Source organism: Rattus norvegicus, chromosome 14, assembly GCF_021556685.1.
Source record: "Rattus norvegicus strain SHRSP/BbbUtx chromosome 14, alternate assembly SHRSP_T2T, whole genome shotgun sequence".
In the NCBI taxonomy this organism is placed as follows: domain Eukaryota; kingdom Metazoa; phylum Chordata; class Mammalia; order Rodentia; family Muridae; genus Rattus; species Rattus norvegicus.
This window is the reverse complement of record NC_141547.1, coordinates 35,044,170-35,068,875: the sequence shown is the minus strand read 5'-3', so window position 1 is coordinate 35,068,875 and position 24,706 is coordinate 35,044,170. Positions and strand designations below refer to the sequence as shown.

The 24,706-nt window shown below is 44.2% G+C and overlaps 1 protein-coding gene across 15 annotated transcripts in view; it reads left to right on the top strand.

Annotated features, from left to right (window-relative positions):
- The window catches only part of Dcun1d4 (defective in cullin neddylation 1 domain containing 4), an 80,276-nt gene that overhangs the window by 30,321 nt on the left and 25,249 nt on the right, over positions 1–24,706 (top strand). For 13 of the 15 annotated variants that reach the window (XR_015636700.1, XR_015636703.1, XR_015636702.1 and 10 more), the window contains 4 exon segments: positions 7,005–7,119; positions 9,630–9,721; positions 19,057–19,127; positions 22,147–22,238. Coding sequence is in view for 7 of the 15 variants with exons in the window: in NM_001436983.1 (NP_001423912.1) it covers positions 7,005–7,119; positions 9,630–9,721; positions 19,057–19,127; positions 22,147–22,238 (370 nt within the window). In the remaining 8 variants the exon portion in view is untranslated. 15 annotated transcript variants of the gene reach the window in all.

Sequence of the window (24,706 nt, the reverse complement as noted above, 5' to 3'; positions counted from 1 at the left end):
TAGCTCAGCCCTTGATGTAAGTTTGAGGTATGGTCTCAGTGTTTGCCCATCTGACCGGCACCTAGGTCATGATGCAGCCGACCAGGGGACCAGGCTCAGAGAACCACTTCTCTAATCCAGTTAGGATTATAAAAGTTCAGGAATGTGCATCTGATCTAAAGTTACAAAGTTGTGGCAAAAAACCTTTAAATGTATTGTAAAATGGAAAAATTACTACAGCTTCATGTTAGCTGATCCAGGCTGCCGCTACAGAACACCCTAGAGCAAGTAACTTATAAATAGTCATGTCTGCCTGTCAGTTCTGGAGGCTGGAGAGGCAGGTGGCAGATTGCTGTCTGGTGAGGGCCCTTAGATGGGGTGAGGGCTCCCTGCAGGCTTCTTTTATAAAGGTTCATTCTCAGTTGCTGGGGTTTCTCCCATTACTCAGTCAGCCCTAAAGACCCCAGCTTTCCATCCCAACATTTTGGGGATTAGATGCCAGCGGATGATTTTTGGAGTGACACATTCAGGCCACAGCTTGTTGAAGACATTTGAACAGCACCAAAGTGAATGGAGTGAAACCTGGTTGTCTTTGGCTCTCCCAATCTAACACTCTCTTAGTACTACTCTCTGTAATTTGTTTTCCTTCCAAATACTGTTATAAACATACATGTTTGTGTCCCTGAAGCATCCATGTGTTTTACATTTTCATTCAGTGGTAGATTGTTGACATGTAGTTCTCCCCAGCAACTTCTCCCCAGATTGATTCAGAGTAAGGTGGAATTTAAACGTGAGGTGGAGGTTGAAGAAATAGTCTGCTGGAGTGCCCTGGCCTTTCAGTCGGTCCTCCCTGGGTCCAGGCTGGCACACCTGCATGCTCTCCGCCGGCCCTGTAATGGAGAAAGACTTCCTGCTATGCTGGGGTGGCAGCATCTCAGAGTGGCTTGGCTCTCTGGCTCTCAGAGCAGACAGGACTCCCAGTTCATAGGAGTATGAGACGGGAACAGACCGCGGCAGGTATGTTGAGGTTGGCTGCAAGCAGTCCGTTCTTAATTGCTGCTTATGTCAAGTTCATGGGTATGTCATATGTTCTTCAGGCTTCTGATGTGCTTGTGTATGCTTGAGCCTAACTTTCGGCTATTTTCAGTAATACGGGAATGAAATTTCCAAAGTAATTTCCAAGGGTCAAGTTGATATTTAAGGAGAAAACGACAGTTCTCTGCTTGGAACTGCCAGTGGTTGGGAAGGTTTTTTGTTTTTTGTTTTTTTTTAAAAACAAACAAAAAACCAAAAAACAAAAAAAACTTAAAGGAGTTGGTGTAGTTTTAGTTTTGTTTTTTCAATTTTTTATTGGATAGTTTATATATTTACATTTCAAATGCTATCCCCTTTCCCAGTTTCCCCCTTTCCCATCTCCCTCCCCTGTAGTTTTAGTTTTTAAAATAAGATTTTGTATTATTAAGACTCTTAAGATTATCTTAGCTATGGTAACAACACCTCTTATTTCTGACTTGTGAATATTTTATAGTTAATTTTGGAGTTTAGATTTAAATGAGTAATTGTTACTATAGTAATTTCATATCTAAGTGTTAAACTTGAAAATGGCACTATGATAACTAAGTTTCAGTTAAGGACAGTAATGGAGGAAAGGGTTTTGGCCCTGGGCCCTGTTTACCTTTTGGTCCACTGCTGCCACAGTGCCTAGATGTGCTGATTACTGCTCATGATGTATGTGTGCTTGTTTGTGTGCTCATGGGGTGTGTGTGTGTGTGTGTGTGTGTGTGTGTGTGTGTGTGTGTGTGTATGCATGCGTGTCTGTATGGTATATATATGTGTGTATATATATGTATGTATGGTATATATGTAATATGCATGTGTATGTATGTGTGTATGGTGTGTGTATATGTATGTGTGTGTATGGTATATATGTGTGTATATATGATATATGTATGGTATATATGTAATATGTGTGTGTATGTGTATGGTGTGAGTGTGTGTGTGGTGTATATATCTGTGTGTGTGTACTGATGTATACGTGTGTGCAGGTATACTATGTGGGTGATGGTGTAGGGGCCAGAAGTTGATGTCTTAAGATGTCTTCACTTGCTTCTCCACCCTATTTTTTAAAACAGTCTCACTGAGCCTTGAGCTCTCTGGTTTTGGCTAAACTTGGTTGGCCAACAAGCACCCAGATCTGCCTGTCTTTGTCTATTCCTCTGGGGCCTTGGTTACAGGCAAAAGCCACCATACTTATCTTTGTATGTGGGTGTTGGGGATCTAAACTCATGTCCTTATATTTGTATTCATGGAACCATCTCCCTGGACCAAGGCTTGTTTTCCAGTCTTTCCCCACTGTCGCACACCTGGCTATGGTATCTGTTGTGTTTCCTACTTGGCAGTGTGCACTGTAAAAGTGAGGCAGTGAGCGTGAGGCTTGGAGATATGAGCGAGAGTTTTCCTGGGACTGTGTGGGCCCAGTGGGAGTGTGGGCACTAAGCATTGTGTACAGGAGAGCCAAGGCCACTTCAGAATGGGAGCATCTCATGTGCTGCCTGTGCTCCTGATCTTCCATGGGGCAGAGGGAGATGAGTGAGAGGAGAAGCAGCTCAGAAACAGAGAAACGATGAACAAAAGAAAAACAGAGGCAGAAAAATGTCAGGACAATGATTGTCCATGCCAGAGTGCCTGTTACTTAGAGATAAAGGGAATTTCTTTTGTCTTCAGTAGTAGGAAATTTTTGTCCACTCAGTGGATTGGGCTTTGTGGTCAGCAGTAGAACATTTGCCTGGCTTTCGTGAAGTCTGAACTCCATGCTGAAGGAGAAGCTCTGTGTCTCTGTGCCCCTAAAGCTGCGGCTTTGCATCCCCTCCACCTGAACTGCCGCTGGCTTGTAGGCTCTTTGTGAAGTAAACAGACTCGGGAGCTCTTGCTTGTGCTAGCTACTTTCTGATTCTTTTTCTGTAAAGTATAGTTAAATGGAGGTAAAGTATGTATCTAAGCTTTGAAGCCTAAATTTACTGATAGAAATACATACGAATCTATAGATTTAAACATTTTTTAATTGTAAAAAGACTTATCTCAATTGTTCTAAGAAGCATACACTCTACCTGCCAGTAAACATGAAGTAGACATGGAGTCAGCCTGGAAGATTGGTGCGTTGTCTCTCTCTCTCTCTCTCTCTGTCTCTCTCTCTCTGTCTCTCTGTCTCTGTCTGTCTCTCTGTCTCTGTCTGTCTCTGTCTCTGTCACTCTCTGTCTCTCTGTCTCTGTCTCTGTCTCTCTCTCTGTCTCTGTCTCTGTATATCTCTGTCTCTGTCTGTCTGTCTGTCTCTCTCTGTCTCTCTGTCTCTCTCTGTCTCTGTCTCTCTCTCTCTGTCTCTGTCTGTCTTTCTCTGTCTCTGTCTGTCTGTCTGTCTCTCTCTGTCTGTCTCTCTCTGTCTCTGTCTCTCTGTGTCTCTCTCTCTCTCTCTCTCTCTGCTCAAGGGTTTCAGTGTCTGGAAATGCTCCAGTTTTAAGCGACTCCGTTTATACATGTTGTATGAACACATTTGCTCAGTGAATACTTAATTGTCTATGGAACTCAGTAAAGTGTATTTCACTATTATAAATTACATTTGCGGTATATATTACCAGTGAACCAACAGGAAACCCAAACAAAGACATGCTTTTTCCCCCTTTTTCCTGTATTTTTGTTGTTGTGTAGAGACCATGTTTTAATCTTTAACTCCAATTGGCCTTGGGCTCTCTCTGGTAGCCCATGTTGAACTTGCATCCTTTCTACCTCAGCCCCCTGAGTGGTGACCTCAGGCCGAGACAGTAGACAGTGGCCACTCTCTGTCCACAGTGCACTTTAGAAAGTCCTGGTGCTTGTGATTTGGCAACGGGAGGAGCAGAGGAGAGAGCAGGCAGGTGTTGGGCAGAACTTGTGTGTGTGCTGCTGACCCGGGGTCTTGATGGTAAATTGTAAACATGCAAAGCATAGCTTTCTTTGTAGCCTGGAAAATTCTCTGAGTCAGTGTCTCCCCCATCCATCTTGTGAGGCAGCTGCTGGGCAGGGGCAGGGGCAGGGGCAGAGCGATTGAATAGTGGTCATCAGAGAGCAGTCATGGCGTATTTGGGGGAAATGGCCAGTTAACAGTGACTCTCTTATGTGAATACTTAGAGCAGAAAGATCTAAAAGAAAGTCTTGTCTCCTAGCTATGAGATCAAAGTTTTGGATACAGTAAGGTACCAAACTGGAGGAGATGTAAGCAAGGTCTACACAGATATGAGAAAAAAATGGTTCGTGAGATGTGGAGAAGAAAGCCTCAGAGTGGTGGTTTGAATAAGTATGAGCCCCATAGACTCCCGCGGGTAAATGTTTGCCCATAGGGAGTGGCACTCTTAGGAGGTGTGGCCTTGGAGGAAGTGTGTCACTGGGGCGTGGGCTTTGAGGTCCTTTGCTCAAGCTGTGCTTAGTGTGGCACCCAGTCTCCTGCTGCCTGCGGATCAAGATGTAGACCTCTCAGCTCCTTCTCCAGCACTATGTCTGCCTGCACGCTGCCGTGCTTCCACCATGATAATGGACTGAACTTCCGGAACTGTAAGCCAGCCCCAAGTTTTCCTTTATAAGAGCTGCTGTGGTCATGGTGTCTCTTCACAGCAATGAAACCCTAACTAAGATACTCAGTAAGGAAAAAGAAATGTAAGGAAATAGGGTGATGGGGTGATGTGAGATGTTTGTGTGCTTATGGAAGATGTGCTACTGTGGTGAGTAGGATCGGTGAAGGCATTTGTGTTACTGTTCCTTATGCAGCAGGCGCTAAAGGACCTAATGAGTCGCGGTTTACTAGGAGACATTATTTTCAAGTGCTCATTGCTCATGGACTGAGGAGAGAAGTGCATTTCCTGTGTTCTGTAAATACCGTGGGAGAGAAAGGCCGCTGCTAGACCAGATGCTCTGGGAAGGAGCTGCCTTTTCTCACGTGTGTCCGTATGTAGGGCAGCAGAAGTCCACTCCAGCCGTAGGCACACTCCCAGTTCTGGACTCTGTCTCAAGCTGTACAGTTAGGTAGCCAACATTTTCCTTCTGTGAGCCTGACCCAAGGCATTGGTAAGCAAGGACAGCATCATGTTCAGGGCTGATAGTCCTCGGAAGCTTAGGTCACAGCAGTGTTTGAACCCTGGCATATGCTGGCGTGTGGTTTGAGTCCTGGACACTTCTCCGTAGGGAAGGTGAATTGAGTGTGTCAGGTGCTAGGCAGCATCCTCTCTGGCTCTTTTCCTGTCCTCAGCTGCTGTTGCAAGAGGTAGAGAGAGCTTTGTATGTCTGTGGAAGCTTTCACTCTTGGACAGATGTAGGTAGGCTCCAGGTACGGTGGCCGGAAGTGATTTGCCTAAGCCTGCTGGAAATCAGGTCTGGGCTAAGGGAGCAAACGGGCTCTAATGCACAGCGACTGTCCAGTATGCTCTGAGGACTCGAGTCCATCTGGGAGACCCTGAAATGTAGCAGAGCAGTGCAAGCCTAAGGGTGACCCAGGATTTGGTCCCAGCTCATCATTGCTCTCTGTAGGTTGTGGCTCTGACTGCTGACCTCTTGCCTTGCTTGTCACGCCTCCCAGCTAACTGTGTCTGGCCCCCACCCATCAGCCTAGCTCTTTACTACTAAATGTAGCCTGAGCCACCTCACACAGAAGCCTTCGTGTGGCCATGGAGCCACCCCCCCACCCCCCGAATCTCCTCTGGTGTCTGGGACACCATAGCAGTTATTAGCTTCCTTTTCCTGTTCTGCCAGGTTGTTGACCTTCCTTTTTGGCCTCTTGAAGAGCTGTACTTCCTAGGGTTAGGGGTTACAGAGGTTGCAGCTGATGGTGGGTGAGAACTGGCTGACTGCCACCTACATACTATGTGTGTCTTCAAATGCTTGCTGAATAGATGTCTCTCACAATTGTGAGAGAGTCAATGAGAGAGACACCTTTACCATTCTTCAAATGATGAAGGAATAAGAGGCCTAAAATATGTTAGCAGTGGCCCATGCTACAGTGTTACTGGAAAGCTGACTTTGAGTGCAGATTGCTATAGCCCCGCATGCTTGCGGCATGGTTATCCAACAGCCTTTTAACCGTTTTAGAGACCTTGGAAAGTTGCCAAATGCCTGAGCTGTGGTTTCTCCAAGCTGTTATGTAGAGAATTACCATTGCTTATCGTGTACGGAGTTCTTGGGAGAATTAAGCGTCATGTCCAGTGGCACTCATACCCAGATGGGGTATCTAATATCTTCTATTCACAGTTTGAGTGTCTGTAGTGAAGCAGCTCAGATTTGACCCTGGTTTGCCGCTCTCCTGCCAGCCTTCTCTTCTCGGTTGCGCCTCTTTCTTCATAGTCCTTTTCCTTAGGAGCATGACTGAGTGTGTCTGCGCAGGGCTTGAAAGCAGGGCCTGTGCACTGTGAAGATGTCGGTGTTACTGTGCCAGATTCCATCTCCTCTCTGAGGTACAGTTGTACTTCCTCACACGAGCCCTATCTGAAGGAAGCAGTCATTTACAAGCGGCAGAAATGGGGAACAGTTAACGTGAGACTTCTGTTTTGAAGTCAGATCTCTGCCCACCTCCCAAACCTTGCCTACCCCATCCACTATGCCTGCAGCCTGTGGTAGGACTGGCGTGCCCTAGGCAGGGGTGCTGATCAGTCTGCTTAGCCTCATGAAGTGTGTGTCTGTGATGGGAAGCCAGTTTGTCTTGAAGGAGCATTGACGTGTAAGAAGTGACTTCCCTGAGTGCCATCTTGACAGTGAATTCACTTCTACTTCTGCTGTGGCAGGGTGGTGGGGAGTATTTATTTGTGTAATGGTAAGGTTTATTTCTTGACTGCACCATTTTCCTAAAAGAGGAACTAAAACTCACGTCTCTGTGTAATGGCACTGACTGATAACGGGTAACCGCTTCACAGGGTAGGCAGGCCTTGGGGTGGATTATTTAGTGGTGACTCTGTTCGGAAGCAATGCGTGTGCCATGCCTCAATTTTGTGTGCTCCAAATTCGTTCCATAGGAAGCCTGCGGTCTTGCAGTTCTTCGGACTGCTTTAGCAAAGTGATGCCGCCCAGGAAAAAGAGAAGACCTGCCTCTGGAGACGACTTATCTGCCAAAAAAAGCAGGCATGACAGGTAGGATACAAAGGCCGCCGACCCAGCGCATGCGCAGAGGTGTGAGGTCTGCCTATGCAGCGAGGGGCACCGTAGCCTGCAGGTGGGCCGCAATCCTCTGTTTCTGTAGGTGACTTCAAGGTTAATTATTTAATGATACTTATTTTAGGTCTTGGTTTGTATTTAAGAAAAAAAAGGCAATTTGAGTTATTAGAAATTAGTTTCATCTAATCAATTGATTTTCTGAAACTTGGGTGGCATCAGTTTATTTCCGTTGAAGCCTGGCTGGCAGTCTGTCAGGACTGGGTGTCTGTCCTTCAGAGAGGGTCTCAGGAGCTACAGCCCTGGGCCAGAGCGAGGCAGCTGTTGTGAGTGTCCTTCTCGATTGTGGGCCGGTCGTGTGCTAACCACAGCGATGCCAAACCTACCATGCTTTACGTTTTCCTTATTGTTCCACCCTGATGTAATAAGTAACTTTTTCATGTCTTGTCATCTTTCCTCCATGTTTCTGTCTTTCCCCATTCCCACTGTGTGGGTCGTTTCATCCGTGGGCTGCAGTTTTCTTCTTTAAGTGGAGGGAGTTAGATGAGTTTGGTGTTTTTCTTGCTGTCATGCTTCATTCGTTACAACTCAGTTGGAAGAGCAGAGACAGACAGCAAAAATGAAAATAACACCACAGTTAATATCTCAGCAGAAACTGTTATCCAGGAGCAGACAGTGACTTCTGAGATAATCACCAGCTGTCTTCCGGCCAGTGGTTTTCAGTTTTACAAAGCTGATAAATTCTCACACTCATGTAGGCCTCTGTGCTGTATTTTTCTTCAGTATAATTTGGTATGATATTATTGTTCTATGGAAAAGCCAGCTTAGGGGGCTGGAGAGGTGGCTCAGAGGTTAAGAGCACTGACTGCTCTTCCAGAGGTCCTGAGTTCAAATCCCAGAACCACATGGCGGCTCACAACCATCTGTAATGGGATCTGATGCCCTCTTCTGGTGTGTCTGGAGACAGCTACACTGTACTCACACACATAAAATAAATAAATCTTAAAAAAAAAAAATAAGAAAAGCCAGCCTAAACATTGACAGTCAGGTGAACTTTTTGAGTTTGATTCTTGGCCTCTTAGTAACTTTATTTATAGACCATAACTTTGATACATTCTAAGAGTCTAATTCAGTGTGTTTTTTAAGTTAACTGAGTTATACAGACGGTCATTACAAGCCAGTATTGGAACATGTCCACTGTCCCAGTCAGTCACTCGTATACTTTATGGCCTAGCTCGCTGTTACAGCATCTTGTGTAGGTAAGTTTCTGTGTTTCATGGTTTTTAGCTAGCATGATGTTTTTTGAGGCTCATCTGTATGATAATGAGCACAGTATTTTGTTTCATTTAGCTGCTGCATTATTTTTCCATGGCATGGTTTTGGGCAAATTTTATTTCTAGGAAATTGTTAATTTAATGCTGCCATACCAGAGAACTACAAGTTCATTGATGAATAACAGGCTCTGAGCTAAGATCTCTCTGTCCCTTTGTCTCTGACCCCTTAGATGGCATCCATTGTCTCTAGCTATGTAGGAGACGAGACCTCGGGGTTTGTAGTTTTGATAACTTAATACTTTCCAGCATGATGTTCTAAAGGTAGTAGATGTCAGAGGTCTGCACAGGTAATCAGTCACTCACAAATACATGTTCATATGAATTCATAAATTCATAGGAGAATTGTTTAAGATCTTTATATTGCTACATAAGTGAAAATTATAACCATAAATATTAATATATGTAGATAAGTGTGATGGGTTAAACTTTGTTCATATTTTGTATCTAACTCACAGTTTGAAGCCCCTGCTCCTGTCTCCCATGTGGAAACTCTCTTCAGGCATATCGCAAGATAAGGGGCTCCTGAGTTGCCCGAGGTGTTCTCCCTGTTATTCATGTCTCTGCCCTGGCTTTGCAGGCTTACAGAGTAGCACCAGGAGCCAGGCTGCTCTCTCCTGAGGCCTAGGGCTATGTTAATACGGGAACCACCGGAGATGTGTTTGTTCAGCCTTGCACCTGGATTAATTTGTTCTAGAAGACTGGGCATGAGTTGTTGGTTCTCTTCATTTGCGTGAGGTTTTCTGGCACTATTACTGACAAATTCCTCCTGCCTGTGCTTAACTCATGGCACAGGAGTCAGAACTCAATAGAGAGGTAGGGATAATTAATGCTTTTTAAGGAGCATTTTAGTGCCTGATTTCTTGCCATATTTTACTTCTAGGTTGTGAGGCAGAGGAAAGTTTATTAAATAACTAATCTATTTAATTCTAATTGTTTATTGATAAGATAGTTGCAGTAAGTGCCTACTATTTAATTCTTTATTAAAGTATGGGTGTATTTCAGCACTAGTTATGAAACTGCTAATGCTTAAAAATGCAGTTTAAAATACACTTAAGCACTGGTGGAGGGGATGGCTGGTTTAGGCCAAAGTGGAAATTACCTGCTACTTGAACTCAGTGTCTTTAAATAACGTAAAGATGTGTTTTCAATTTGCAGCATGTATAGGAAATACGAGTCAACTAGAATAAAGACTGAAGAAGAGGCCTTCTCCAGTAAGCGGTGCCTGGAGTGGTTTTATGAATATGCAGGTAGGTAATGACCTGTGTCATGTAAAACTGATCCTTAGGGAAATGTGGGGCATCTTAGAGGAGGTTACAGAATTTTAAAGCATGTACTTATAAAATTGTGTGTGTATGTGCATGTGTGTGCATGTGCATGTGCATATGTGTGTGCATGTGTGCGTGCACGCTGGGGTGGGGTCAGGGCAGGTAGCAAAGAGTCAAAATGGAAGAAAGAGAGATAGTTGGAGCCAATCACGAGTACCTATTTATAGCCAGTAGCTAAGCCCAAGAATTGAGAACTCTGGACAGGAACTGGAAAGATTAGTTAGAGTACTATGGTGGGTAGTTACTTGTTTAACCTCCAAGTAAGCATTGCTGTTTTGAACCTCATCATGGTGTGGTGGGGTTTCTGTATACCCAGTGTCTCTAATTTGGGAAGACCGTCTGGCAGAAAATGTTTACTTTGTCCTTTAAAAAAATGTCTTGAGGTCGAGTCTTGTTTTAAGTTTTCTGTGACTGGTGATGGTGCATTGCAGCCTGGGCCTGTGGTCTGTGCTTGGTGCTGGGACAGAGCATGAGGGAGAATCTCATCTCCTCACCGTATCTTAGGCCTTTCAACCAGACCGTTGAACTTTTGCACAATCACCTTGACTGTTTGAACAGCTTTCACACCCACTTTTGTGTCACCAGTCTTGGTTCTAGACTGAGCCCCACGTGTCTCTGGTTGTCTTATGTAGAATAGAAGTAGATGGAGCAGCTCATATGTGCCTTACTCCCTGGCATTCCCCTGCCTGCTGCTTGAAAATCTCTGCTGCCTCCAGGATGCCAGAAATGGCTCAAACATCACTCTACAGAGTGCCCTCTTCACTTTCTCATCTGACAGTGACCCTTCGTTTTACTTCCACTGATATCTGCTGACCACTGAGACCCAGGCTGGGCTCCTGAATTACAGCAGCTTATCGGCTTCTCTGTGCATCTGCAGGACTTTGACCAGAACTTGTTTTGTCCAACTTCGAGTATAAAAGTTGGTTTTCCCTTTTCCCTTGCTCTATCGAGAGTCGTGCTCTTTCACCAGAGCGACTGACCACAGGGACCAGGTTCTGGGTTGTGTAGACATGTGCTGGGAGAAGAGCGTTGTGTGTGTGTTCTTTGGGGGTAGGGGGTGTGGTCGAAAGGACACAGTCCTGACTCCTTAGTTTTCACTTAGTGTAGTGTCTTTGTGAAGCCCCTCTGTACATCTAGTAAATTCCCAGCCAGATTGTATGTGCAGGGTATGGGCATCGGTCCAAACATTTGATGGTGCTGGAGTGTGTCTGTGTTCATGTTCATTAGAACATGATTCTTGAAGATGTGTTAATCGGGTGTACAAGTGGTTGACAGTTTCCACAGGCCCAGAAAGGGCTGAGTGGATGAAGCGCTGTGCCACTCTCACTAAGTTAGGAGGGTATTTGGTTGCCTATAGTGAGTCATATTTATCTCTATGAAAATATGTTATAAAATAGAAATATAAAATATAGCTATTTTTGGGGTATATGTTTTTCTTTAAATGCAGATGGAAAAAAGGTCTTTTTTTTTTAAAAATAAAGAGGGCAAGATGGAATTACCATCTCGCTTGATCTTTTTTCTTTGACTTCAGAAGCTGACATTTGGAATTAAAAGTACAGCCGTGTTCTTTAGATTCCTTGGGGTCCCTGCTAAGCAATTATAGACACTCATCCCTGCATAGTTTATGTGGGCGATTTTATCTGTATGTTCCTAGTCCTTACACCCTCTCCCCATTTTATCCTTTTCTTCTTTTGTGCCTTCTCAGTAGGAACAGTGCCTTCAGATTGGGAGTAACTGAAAGTTCCAGTCGGCACCACACTCACTCTCTCTAGGACACATGTCTTGGCAGTGCAGTTGCCCATAGGCTGTGAGAGGCACTGGGGGACTTGGGTATGCACTGTGGCATGTGTCTGCAGGTAGAGGCTGTGAGGCTCTACAAGGGTGGCCCCAGAGCAAGTGTGCTGCTTTGGGCTGAGGACAAAAGCACATTCCTGCCTTTTAACCTGAGGTGAGGGTGAACAGAGCACAGCCATGGGCAGATGGATTCATGTGGTGGATCTCTGGTCCAGAGGCTCCAGTTCTACTGCTGCTCCCAGGAGCCCACAGCCCAAGTTCTACTGCTGCTCTTGGAGCCCGCAGCCCAAGTTCTACTGCTGCTCCTAGGAGCCCACAGCCCAAGTTCTACTGCTGCTCTTAGGAGCCCACAGCCCAAGTTCTACTGCTGCTCCCAGGAGCCCACAGCCCAAGTTCTACTGCTGCTCCTAGGAGCCCACAGCCCAAGTTCTACTGCTACTCCTAGGAGCCCACAGCCCAAGTTCTACTGCTGCTCCTAGGAGCCCACAGCCCAAGTTCTACTGCTGCTCTTAGGAGCCTGCAGCCCAAGTTCTGCTGCTGCTCTTAGGAGCCTGCAGCCCAAGTTCTGCTGCTGCTCTTAGGAGCCCACAGTCCAAGGCCAGCATGGGCTAGCACATGCTAAGGTGGAGTTTCTCAGCTTTCTAGACCGGTGTATACTCAATCAGTGATTCCAGACATTCAGTAAATAAACCATTTCCTCTGGGACTCCTTCCTCCCAGTGTCTATGTTCATACATTTATTCCATATTCTAATTTGGAAATAGGATTGGCTCCGGGAAAGGCATGGTTTAGTTTCAATTCTTTCTGAAAAATGGAAATACTCAATTTTATATTAACAGTTTATCAGATACCTTATAATTTATGAAGTCAATATAACAATAAGATGTCAGAGTTTTTACAGGTTTTAAAACTTTTTATTTATTTTTTAAATGGTGCTCACACATATAGGTTATGTTATTTGTGTAGGCTGTGACTATAAACCCTCAGGCCATTTTGAGTTAAGTTCTGTAGTATTTGTGTTTTGGTGCATGAGAAAAAAACAAAAAACAAAATGGGATTAGAGACTAGGAAAATGTAATAAAATATATTTTAAAATTTGTTTATAGAATATATAAAGTATTTTTTTATTTCTAAAAATTAATAAAATACCAAAGTGGGCATTCATAAAAATATGAAAGTGTCTTCTGTGAAGATATGTTAAAAACCAGTGAAGAGAACCACGGAAAGCCTCTCGTTCCAGTGATATGTCCTAGTACTATATGAGAACGTCATTGTGAGGGTCTTGGGTGTCCAGAAAGGGTTAGATGTGTTTAGTTAGACGCCCTGTGTAAGGGGCAGGAAAATGGGGGACATGACTTAGCTCTTTGATTTTTCTCGTAATCTGCCTTGCCCAGTTTCCCTCCGGTGCTCAGTGAGCCGTGGCCCAGTTTCCCGCCAGGGCATCGCATGGCTCACTGTTTAACACAGATGCATTTGTCTTAGATCTTTCTCTCGCTCTACCTTCAGACCACCCTTCTTGATCCAGTGGCATATTCCTGCATGGCACATCCTTGCTTGACAGAAGTTATTATCTTAATTATACAGATGAGCTGACAGATTTACTCTAAAATATATCCATAATTCCCCTCAGGGTTTCTGTTGTGTTGTTACACACCATGACTGAAAGCAACTTGTGGAGCAACTTAGAACTTTCAGGTTTGTGCCATCACTGAGGGTAGTCAGGGCAGGCACTCAAGGAAGGAACCTGGAAGCAGAAACTTACCTGGAGGCCTTGGAACAGAGCTTGCTCAGCCTGCTCCCTTACAGAGCCCAGGACCACCTGACAGAGGCAGTGCCACCCAGCGTGAGCTGGGTCTTCCCATAAGTGAATATGGGAGAGACACCTGAAAATTAAGGGCCACTTGAGGGGTCATGTGGAGACCCAACACAGTAGATGCTTCCTAAGACGTGTTCAAGTGATCTAGATAAAGGTGACAAATAACCAGCTGGCCATCTCTTGTCACCACATGAAGCTTCTTGTCCGGGGATTGGATCACATCTAATGTGGTGTTGGTCAAAGGGCCGATGGGAATTCTGGAAAAACTCAGGAACTGTAGCAAGGCCCCATTGCTGAAGATTCCTGTACAACTCATCGAACATGGAGGGGTGGGGCTGGTGCCTACATAGAATCCTCACCCCTACCTTCTGGTGACTTTGGTAAAGGAAGGTACTCTGTATGCTACCAAAAGAGAAAGGTAAGCACCTAGCCACAACCCCTCTGACTGTGGTGTGTTGCCTGCAAGATATTTTAGTGCAATAGTGGCACAGAACTCATGGGAGTGACCACAGCCGGACAGTAGGCAGAGTGAGAGACCTAGGAACACTCATCCGTAAACAAACAGTAGACAGGATGTATCCGTCAGACCTTGCCCCTCAGGGCAAAGGAACCTTGCAAAGAGGAGGCAGAGCCAGGGGATATGGAGACCATTAGGAAAGCAAGGGCCTCTAAGTTCACACAGACAAAGCTCACGTAAATTCACAGAGATGGGCAGCATGCACAGGGCCTGCGTGGGCCTGTACCACATCATGGTGTGTCTCTTAGACTTTCAGTTTAGTGTCTCTGTGGGATTCCTGAGTCAGCGGAGGAGCGAGCTCTGATTCTTGTGCCTTCTCTTGAGCTCTTTTCCTTTTGTTTGTTTGTTTTATGCAATTATGATGTTAGTTCCTTCTGTTCATCCAATTCTGATAGAAACTTTTGTTTAATCTTACTGTATTTTATTCTTACTTTTTTTATTAGGACAATTTAAAATTTATTTTGATCGTATTCTTCCCCTCCCCTAAGTCTTTCCAGATCCTCTCCCCCTTCATACCCATCCAACTTTAAGTTATCAGAAAACAAAAACCAAACACAATAAAATCTCCCCAAACCAAGAAAACAAAATAAAACCACACCCCCAATCAAGTCAAACAAAATACCAAACTATAACCAAATAAAAGCATACAAAACCAAAAATTCTGTGAGGTCCATTAAATGTTGGTCAGCTATTCCTAAACATGAGACCTGTCCTGGAATGGTTCATATACCCAGTGTCAGTCTATCTTTTGGAAAAACTGATTTTTTCCTTTCTCAGCAGATAAAAGTGGCATTTCAGTTAATTGTAGTGATTAAGTTCCCTCCCTCCCTCCCTCTCTCCCTCCCTCTCTCCCTCCCTCTCTCCCTCCCTCTCTCCCTCCCTCTCTCCCTCCCTCTCTCCCTCCCTCTCTCCCTCCCTCCCTCCTTTGTTTCTTTCTTTCATGAAAATGCCCTATAGACTTGCCTATAGGTCAGTCTTATGGGGACGTTTTCTCAGTCAAGATTTCCTTATTCCCAGATGGTCCTAGCTATGTCATGTTGACATATACAGCAGCCAGCAGTGAGCAGTCTGCTGACCACCAGATTGAAAGCAGTGTTAAATGACAATGGCAAGCAAGTTTTAAATGACATTTATTAACAAGCTATGTTTTGCTATATTTTAGAATATACTTTTGACAGTAAAGCATCATAAAGTATTTACTGAAGTCATGTTCTCTTATAATACACAGATGAGTCTCTGTTAGCTCTGGATGTCCTAGAACTGGCTATGTAGACCAGGCTGGCTTTGAACTCATAGAGATCTCTTGCCTTTGTCTCTTTGCCCCAGCATGTGCTGCCACACCGGATGCTAACTCTTGTTACAGGCTTTCTGTAAAGTGTTTCTGGGTTCTAGTGTGGTTTGCAGGCTAATAAGTTGAAAACTATCATCTTGGTAATAAATGTGGATGGTAGTAGAGCGAGATGGGAAACACGCACACACGCACACACTCACACACACTCACACTCACACTCATACAATACACACACTCACACACTCACACTCACATACACTCACACTCATACAATACACACACATACACACATACTCATACAATACACACTCACACACACACTCACACACACACACTCACACACACACTCACTCACACACACACACACACACACACACAGGTATGTAGGTTCAGTGGTTGTCTTCAATGAGTTTTTAAAATCAGGAAGAATAGGAATGAAAACAAATCACAAGAAGATCTGTAAATACCAGAAAGATGTTTGTTCCTCAAAGCAAACCTTATAGTAAAATGGGAATAAAGGTCTTTTCTTAGGTAATCTTTAATCTCCTGCCTCTGCACCAGTTAAGCAAGAATAAATACTCAGGTGGAGTCACAAGGAGTACCAGACTCAAGGACAAAAACTGAGTTACACATAAATCGAGCAAGCTTTAAACTTGTCAGCCACTGAACAACTGTATCACACGGTATAGCAAGCCTAGGGGATGCTTGCCCAGTCAGGAGGAGATGGAAGTGCAGCTTCCAGCTTTACTTTGTATCCTTTATACTCGAAGAGTTTGTCATGTTAATGCATTAATGTGTAGTTCCTTCGGCATTGCACATGTGATCGTGTGTCCTGGAGCCACAGCTGCAGGTACATCAGCATCACGTGAGTTGTGAGTGATGTAAGCATGTCCTTCTCACTGTTCTTACTTGCCATTGCTCGGGGTACTAGCCAGTGCTATTGCATAAGAAAAAGAACTGAATATAAATATTGGAAAGGATAGGCAAGTGGTTACTCACCCAGAGCGAAACACTGGTAGACCATGGTTTCCTGGATGGCCAAAGAGAATTTCCTGAACAAAGGTAGCAATGTGTACAGTATGTATACATTCCATACATTTACATTTTTGCGAAGAGCTTATTTGGGAAGGAAGCATAGGAAGGTGATAGATCCTGCTGGACTTAGTGGCTTACTGGATCTGGACACAAACATATTCTTCAGGAATCCCCCTATTATGACGTCACTCGCTGAGTAAGCTCTTCAAAGTAATGCTAGGTTAATGCTGCAGCTGGAGGAAAATAAATGGGTCTTGCCCCCGAGTTTTCAGGGAAGGGAAAATGGCTGGCACTCTTGAATGTGGCATGCTAAATGGGGACCACTGTCCCCAGCATTGAAAGGAGTCATAATGGACATGGTTAATGTGGCTTGAAGTGGGAGTTGGGGGAGATTGCTTGGTTTTATTCTCAGTGGTTGAATGAGTTATCCCGTGATGAAGGGGAAGGAGGACAGGTAGGCGGGGGCATAAACATGTTATGGCATCTGGCAGTGTCTTGTATTGTGAAACCACATACAGGTCAGTATGTGTTTCTATCCACCCACCCACCCATTTTTGAGAAAATGTCTCCCAGAACCCATGCTGGCCTCATCTTGCTTGTGTAGCTGACTTTGAGCTCCTGATCTTCTTGACTTCACTTCCTGAGTGCTAGGGTTACTGGCTAGGACCATTATTGTTGCCCTAATATATAGGACCTCTGGGTGTATGTGTGCATGTGTGCCTGTGTGTGTCTGTGGGGTGTGTGTGTGTGTGTGTGTGTGTGTGTGTGTTGCTAAATCATAGCGAACCTTAGCTGATGTGCTAAAGACTTGGGCTTAGACTTTAGGTAATGAGGAACCGTTGGAGGATTTAAGTCAGCATGAGATTTGTATTTAGGGAGGACCTCTTAATGACCTGTGCAGCATGAGTCAGTGGTCTCAGAGAATGGAGCCCGGGCTGGGAAGGAGGGGTGCCATTAAGTCACACTGAGGAGGTGGGGCATTTGGGATAGCTGCCTGGTGAGGGAGAAGGGAGAGGGACTCCCAGGCTTGTTTCTAGGTTTGTACGCTTGACAGAGAGGCCACATGTCACCTTGAGGTGTGCTGGAGAATGAAGTGGGGTGGCAGTGAGCTTGGGGAGAAGGTTGATTTAGTTTCAGACGTGGGACCAGAGTGGGTGGTCAGGTGGACGCTGTAGATTGGTCAGGAGATCTGAGTAGTTACACTTTTGCTGGTTGGAAATTTTGGACAAGAGTCTAAGCAGTGGTTCTCACCCTTCCTCATGCTGTGACCCTTTAATACACTTCCTCATGTTGTGGTAACCTCCCAACCCTAAAACTTTTGGTCACTACTTTATAACTGTAATTTTGCTACTGTTGGGAATGAATTGTAATCTAAAATGTTTCAGAAATAGAGGTTTACCGAAAGGGTCACAACCTATAGTAGGTTGAGAGCCTGGAGGTCTAAAGGCTATCAGTTAATGTTGACCCCTCATATCTATTTTAATGAGCTAAAGAGCCTGCAGAGAAGCCAAAGGATGAGAAGGCATTTCTGGAGTCTGTGAGAGGAGAGCTTCTTGAATAAAGAGCTGTATCAAACCTCCAGAGATCAAGTCCAATCCAGATGGAAGTCGGCCATTAGATTGGAAAGCTAAGGAGTTATTGGTGACTTGGGCAAGAATTTCAGGGGGAAGATAGGTGTAGGAAAGAGAAAATTTCAGGAAAGAAGAAGCATGAGCTGAAGTGGAGAATACAGGCAGTCTCTGGGAAGGAACAGGTAGAACTGAGGTGTGAGTATAGATCGAGGGTAAGATCTGGCTGGACAGATGCACTGAGCTTTCTGGGGACTGTGTTTGGTTCCTGGCCCTCATTCATACCATCACCCACCATCACAACCCCAGCTCAAGTGGATCCTACACCCTCTGAGCCTCAGAAGGCAGGCAGGCAGCCACAAAGACAGACAGACAGACAGACACACAGAAAGAGAGAGGGAGGGGGGGGAGTGATTGATTGATTGATTATAAAAAGGGAACAAGGGGTTGGGGATTTAGCTCAGTGGTAGAGGGCTTGCCTAGCAAGTGCAAGGCCCTGGGTTCAGTCCCCAGCTCTGAAAAAAAAAAGAAAAAAAAAGGGGGGGGGGACAAAATGATAGATGCTCCATGATACATTCTGGACATTGGTTCCGGGCCTGGAGCAGGGACCAGAGTCCACAGTACTCAAGTCTCCAGTATCACATGAGCTAGCACTGGGATCGTATGGTCTATAAAAACCGCCTGCCTACTCTAAGTCATTTTGTTTCTAATACTAAATATATAGTATAATTTATATTCCATGCCAGTATATATTATGTCCTACTTAGGAAATAATGGCAAGGAAAATTTAGTACGGCTTTAGTATAGAAATCATTTTTTCAAAAACTTTGAATTTAGACATGTGGGATTGCATTGGATTTTTTTCTACATAAAAAACAGGTTTTATTTGCTATTTTATAGAGATAGTGTGTGGCTCTTTGTAATGATCCTAAAAATTGTTGCCTCTGTTTATTATAGGAACCATTACCAAGTCAGAATGTAGAGTTTTTAGACACTTTAAAAAGCAGTGGTTTGAAATAGCCTTGTCCTTAGAACTGACTGCCTTCTCCAAGGCACACTGGTGAGCTCAGGCAGAGTTCAAAGTAGACCCTTAAAGGTTTAATCCTTAAGGGCTCAATCGAATATTTTCTAATTTGTACTTGATTTCTTCCCAAAGGAGTTAGGGCCTTTCCTTCTTCTCGGTCGAATTTGATAGTGTGCCAGATTTGGTTCACGTGACACCACATTTCATTTACAGGAACTGAGGATGCGGTGGGTCCTGAAGGCATGGAGAAGTTCTGTGAAGACATTGGTGTTGAGCCAGAGAACGTAAGTCCACCTTGGGCAGTGTGGGTTGGGCTTCCTCTCCTGTCTCTGTTGGTCTTTTGCCAAGCAAAGCAGTAAAGGAAGAAGTAATTGTGTGCTGGTTTACGTAAGGCCAGCTAAGAAATATGTTCTAATTCTAGTTTGATTTGTAAGTGCAATGTTTTCTCTCCTCTCCCTCCGCCTCCTCTCTCTTTCTTTGTTGGAGACAGGATTTCTCTGTGTAGCCCTGTGTCCTGAAACTTGCTCTGTAGACCAGGCTGGCCTCAAACTCAGAGATCCAGTGGCCTCTGCTTCCCAAATGCTGGGATTGAAGGCATGCGTCCCCCCCACCCCCCCCACCCCATGTCTTCCCTTTAAGTGTTGTGCTGTAACTGTGATCATTTACTGGGTTGATTTCTTGTACATTAAGTGATTAATTCTGATGTATAGAAGGTGTGGGCACACATAAATAAATACCCAGTGCCAGATGAACAGTGGGTCCGAGTCACCGTGTGCTGTGTGCCTTTATCCCCCTCAGTAGCTATCCCAATTTAATAAAGAGTTCCAGATTTTAAATAAATATTCATAAAGTGTTGAGTAGGTGGTAATTTCCATAAATTTCCCACAGGTCTTTCACTTCTAATTGAACTTAACTCAAACTGACTGAATTTTAGTGTAAAAGCATTAAATATTTCCCTCGGAATTTAGAATTATTTTATATATGCGTAATTATTTTTGCCTAGTTCTTTGGATCATGACTGTTAAATAATCTGTCTTATCCTCACATAATATGTTACAATAAAATGAAAAATTACATGTGTGCCCCAGTTCATAAATGATGCAGGTCAGGGTTACTCTGCCTGCCAGTGTAACAGACAGGGCAGATCCTAGAGGAGCTATGGTCTGGAGAGGTCTCGAGGGACTGTCCCTTTTGTCAGACTTTTAAAGACATCTGGTGCGCACGGTGTATACTGTACTTCTTCTTTTTTTTTTTTTCTTCTTTTCTTTTTTTCGGCGCTGGGGACCGAACCCAGTATACTGTACTTCTAATGAAAACTGGGAATTGAGACTTTACACCTTCTGGTCTTCATTTCCCTTTTTGTCTTTTCTCCACTTTGCTGGCTACTTCCTCCCCATAGTCTCTCCAAGAGGAGAGTTAAATTTTCTAAAGTACTTTTAGAATGTGTTTTATTAGGTGGAGTTTTGCTTTGACATGTTAAAGTGGTCTTAAGGTGTTCTGGCTGCAGTTATTCACCTTGCTCTGAAAGTTTAGAGAGGAGCAGGTCATTAGTGTCTCTCATGGCAGCCTCTGCTGTGCGAACGTTGGCTCCGCTGCCCTTCGGGAGGCGGTTCTCTCTAGGCGTTGGCTGAAGGGTGGGAGGGAGTTGGGCCTGGCAGGGGTTAGAGAAACGGGCAAAGAGGAGATGGAAGAGGGACTGGTCACAGGTCGATGAGAGTAGAGGTTCAGGGTCAGGCTGCAGGAGTCTGAGGGATGAGCTGAACGTTTAACCTGAAGCAGAAAGCCTGTCTCCATGTGGGATGGCCTGGCTTTGATTCTGACTGGAAAAGGAAAGTGCTCCAAGTTCCTCACCAATAGCAGTTCTCGAGAAAAGGCAGCTAGCTATTCCTGGCATCCTCGCTGGCAGTTAGGAACCCTGTAGAACTCTTTCTGTAGGAATAGAGACAGTCTTGACATGTAAAATTATGTGGAAGACTAAAAGACTAAATTCAGAGTTGGAGTGTTTCCAAGTATGTGCTTCTGTTCTGAGATGCCCAGGGGTGGCGGTGTGTTTCATACCCTGAGGTAAGAAGTGTTTAATAAAGCCCGCCGTATGTCAGTCCTCAGGCCGCAGCCTACAGCAAGCAAAGCAATGGTTGAGGGCAGTGTTTGCTTATAAAGATTTTTCTGCCTTTACTAATGAGCACTTTAAAGGCGCTTTAACTCCCTGCTTCCTGATTTTATCAGGCCCATAAAGTTCATTTGTTAAGGGGTAGGGAGTCCTTAAAAACACATAGCTTTCTCATTGACTTAACCCAAGGATAGTGAATGTCCACTGCAGCTCTTTAGCTCTGTGTGTGTGTGTGTGTGTGTGTGTGTGTGTGTGCGCGCGCGCGCTATCTTGTGCATGCATGCATGTGTGCATGAGTGTTCATGTGTATGAGTTCATGTTCCTTCACTCTTAGCTGCTTATTAAACATGTTTTTATGCAGAACTTTAAAAACACTATTACATCTATTACAAACTAGATATGAATTAGTATCAAATGCTAAAATACTATTCCCTTCCCCTTTCTTCTTCAAAATATATACATATACCCCTCTTTGCTCTTTAAAATTCATGACCTTTTTTTCCTTAATTGGTGTCTGTCTGTCTGTCTGTGCACATGTGATGCATACTCTTCCCAGGGAAGACTAGTTCTCCCACTCTGGACAGTCCTTACTGGCATTCCTTACTGACCTGCAGTTCTTTGTGTAGGATTGATGCCTCATGGATTTCCCCTGTCTGTGCTAGCGTGTCCGTGCTAGTGTGTCCGTGTTAGCGAGCCATCCACGTTGCGCTCATGTTTACTTTGAGTCTTTGTGACAGAACTGAATGGAGACTAAGCTTGACAATATGCACAGACAGTTAGGAATGTGGCCTGGCTTACCTGAGTGAATTGGTATTAACATGGCAGAATTGCAGGACACCTCTGAGCTGGGAGAAACTCTACAATGACTAATCTGAAGAGCATATAGTGTGCTTTGAGAGAGAAACTTTCCTTAGCAGCCCACTAATTTATAAATCACATTTTTTTACCTCTATTTAATAATCATATTTTGACCTCTTTAAATCTAAAAACCTTACTGATTTTTTAATTTAATGTTTTAAATGAAAATGATTTTATCACTAGTTTTATTCTATTATCTTTGTCAAACTCAGACTGTTTCGAAGCCACCCTTCACACCTCTGTGACTGGACCACTGTGCATAGAAGTTCTTGCGGGACGCTGGAGTAGCTAACTGCTGAGGTCTGATCTGTCACTGTATCTCTGTATTTTAACAGGTGGTTATGCTTGTCCTAGCTTGGAAATTGGATGCACAAAACATGGGCTATTTTACTCTGCAGGAATGGCTGAAAGGAATGACTTCCCTACAGTAAGTCCGGGGCTATGCGGGTTGAGGGTGGTTAGTGGAGGGGTGTGGAATATGGGTAGAGTAAAGGAGGGGCCTCTCCAATCTCCTCTGGTCTCCCTTTACCCATCCATGAGAGGCATGTATGTAAAGTAAAATGTTATAATAGCCACATTAAAAAAATAGTTTCAATACAATTTATTTAGCCACAGATACCCAAAACATTAATACTCCCATACATAATCGTGCTTTAAAAATTATGCTATTTTATATTTTCTTTTAAAAATTTATTGTGCATTTTACATTTTTAGTCTATCCAATCAGTTATTAGCCATGTTGAACCCCTTAGTCCAGACTAAGAAAAAAGATTGGTAGGTTTTTTTTTTTTTGGGGTTCTTTTTTTCAGAGCTGGGGACCGAACCCAGGGCCTTGCGCTTCCTAGGTAAGCGCTCTACCACTGAGCTAAATCCCCAGCCCCAAGATTGGTAGTTTTATGTATTTAATTTGTGTGTGTGTGTGTGTGTGTGTGTGTGTGTGTGTGTGTGTGCGCGTGTGTATGCGCGCGCACGTACTTTCTTAGCTTAGAGTTTCATTCAAAAAGACATTATTTGCTCTATGGGAAGGAGCAACTTGGGAGAGGTAATGATTCAAATGGTGTCCAAGATGAAGCACTAGTTAGCTTTGGTCTAAGAACCAGGGGACCAGGGTGTTTTTATCTTTTTCTTTACCCCTTAACAAGGAATAACAGATTTAAAATTTATTGAATTGAAGTTGTAACTGAAATGGCTTCATGATTTTATTTAAGCCATGATGGGTTTGTTGGCCTTGTTGGCTGCCTTTGTGGGACAGCCTTCACCGAGGGCCTTCTCTTTTCTGTGTTCCAGTTTGAACCCCACAGTGTGAAAGCGGGCAGCTTGGCTGAATGCTGAGCATTGCACAGATGGGGAAACTGAGGGCTTAGGAGAGTAGGGCTGGGAAGGAAAACCAAGACTTGTTTCTTAACTCAGTTTCCTCTGCTAGCATCCTGTGGCGTCACCATCCTTTTACAAACACATTTCTTTTTTCTTTTTCTTTTTGCATATCTTTTTTTTGGCTAGTTTATGTATTTACATTTCAAATGTATTTACATTTCAAATGTTATCTCCTTTCTCAGCTCCCGGCTTCCACTCCCCTTCCCCCACCCACTCCCACCTCAACCAGCTGGGGAAATGAACCTTCACAGGACCAAGGGCCTCTCCTCCTATTGATGCCAGATAAGGCCCTCCACTGTTACATATGCAGCTGCAGCCATGGGTCCCTCCTTGTGTACTCGTTGGTTGTTGGTTTAGTTCCTGGTTGGTTTAGTTATCTGGTCGGTTGATATTGTTGTTCTTCTGTGGGGTTGCAATCCCCTCATCTACCTCAGTCCTTTCTCTAACTCCTCCATTGGGGTCCCTGTGTTCAGTCTGATGATTAGCTGCAAGCATCTTAATCTGCATCAGTGCAGCTCTGGCACAGCCTCTCAGGAGACACCCATATCAGGCTCTGTCAGTAAGCACTTCTTGGCATCAGCAGTAGTGTCTGGGTTTGGTGGCTGCATATAGGATGGATTCCCAGGTCGGGCAGTCTCTAGATGACCTTTCCTTCAGTCTCTGCTCCACTCTTTGTCCCTGTATTTCCTCCTCCGAGTATCTTGTTCTCCCTTCTAAGAAGGACTGAAGCATCCACATTTTGGTCTTCCTTCTTCTTGAGCTTTATATGGTCTGTGAATTATATCTTGGGTATTCCAAGCTTTTTTTTTTTTTTTTTCCCAATACTCCTGGGCATATACCCAAAAGATGCTCCAACATATAACAAGGACACATGTTCCACTATGTTCATCGCAGCCTTATTTATAATAGCCAGAAGCTGGAAAGAACCCAGATGCCCTTCAACAGAGGAATGGATACAGAAAATGTGGTACATCTACACAATGGAATATTACTCAGCTATCAAAAACAATGACTTTATGAAATTTGTAGGCAAATGGATGGAACTAGAAAATATCAACCTGAGGGAGGTAACCCAATCACAGAAAAACACATGATATGCACTCACTGATAAATGGATATTAGCCCAAAAGCTTGAAATATAAACACATATTTTTGTCTGTGTGTGCTACAGTTGTGGGGTGGTGGCCTATGAAATGCCTGTGTAATGGTGACTGTCGTGTTGGAGCCTGCTGACCCATCCTTTCCCTCATTACTTTTTCTGCTGCTGACAGCAAGAGTATTTTGTAGTTGTTCTCTGAGAGTCCTTATGTGGAGACTTTCTTCAGCTCTTCAGAGGCAGTGCCATCTTTCAGGCCAGTGCTCAAAGGCCCATGCTTATTTGTTCTTGATGGGATGGTACTCATTTTCATATAGTCTTAGGCTATGTCAGGCATTTTTTTTTCCACAGATTTCTTATTCATGCGGTCTTGCCCGTGTGTTTGAGTACTACACTTCCTGAAAGAGACCAGTGTCTCCTTTGTG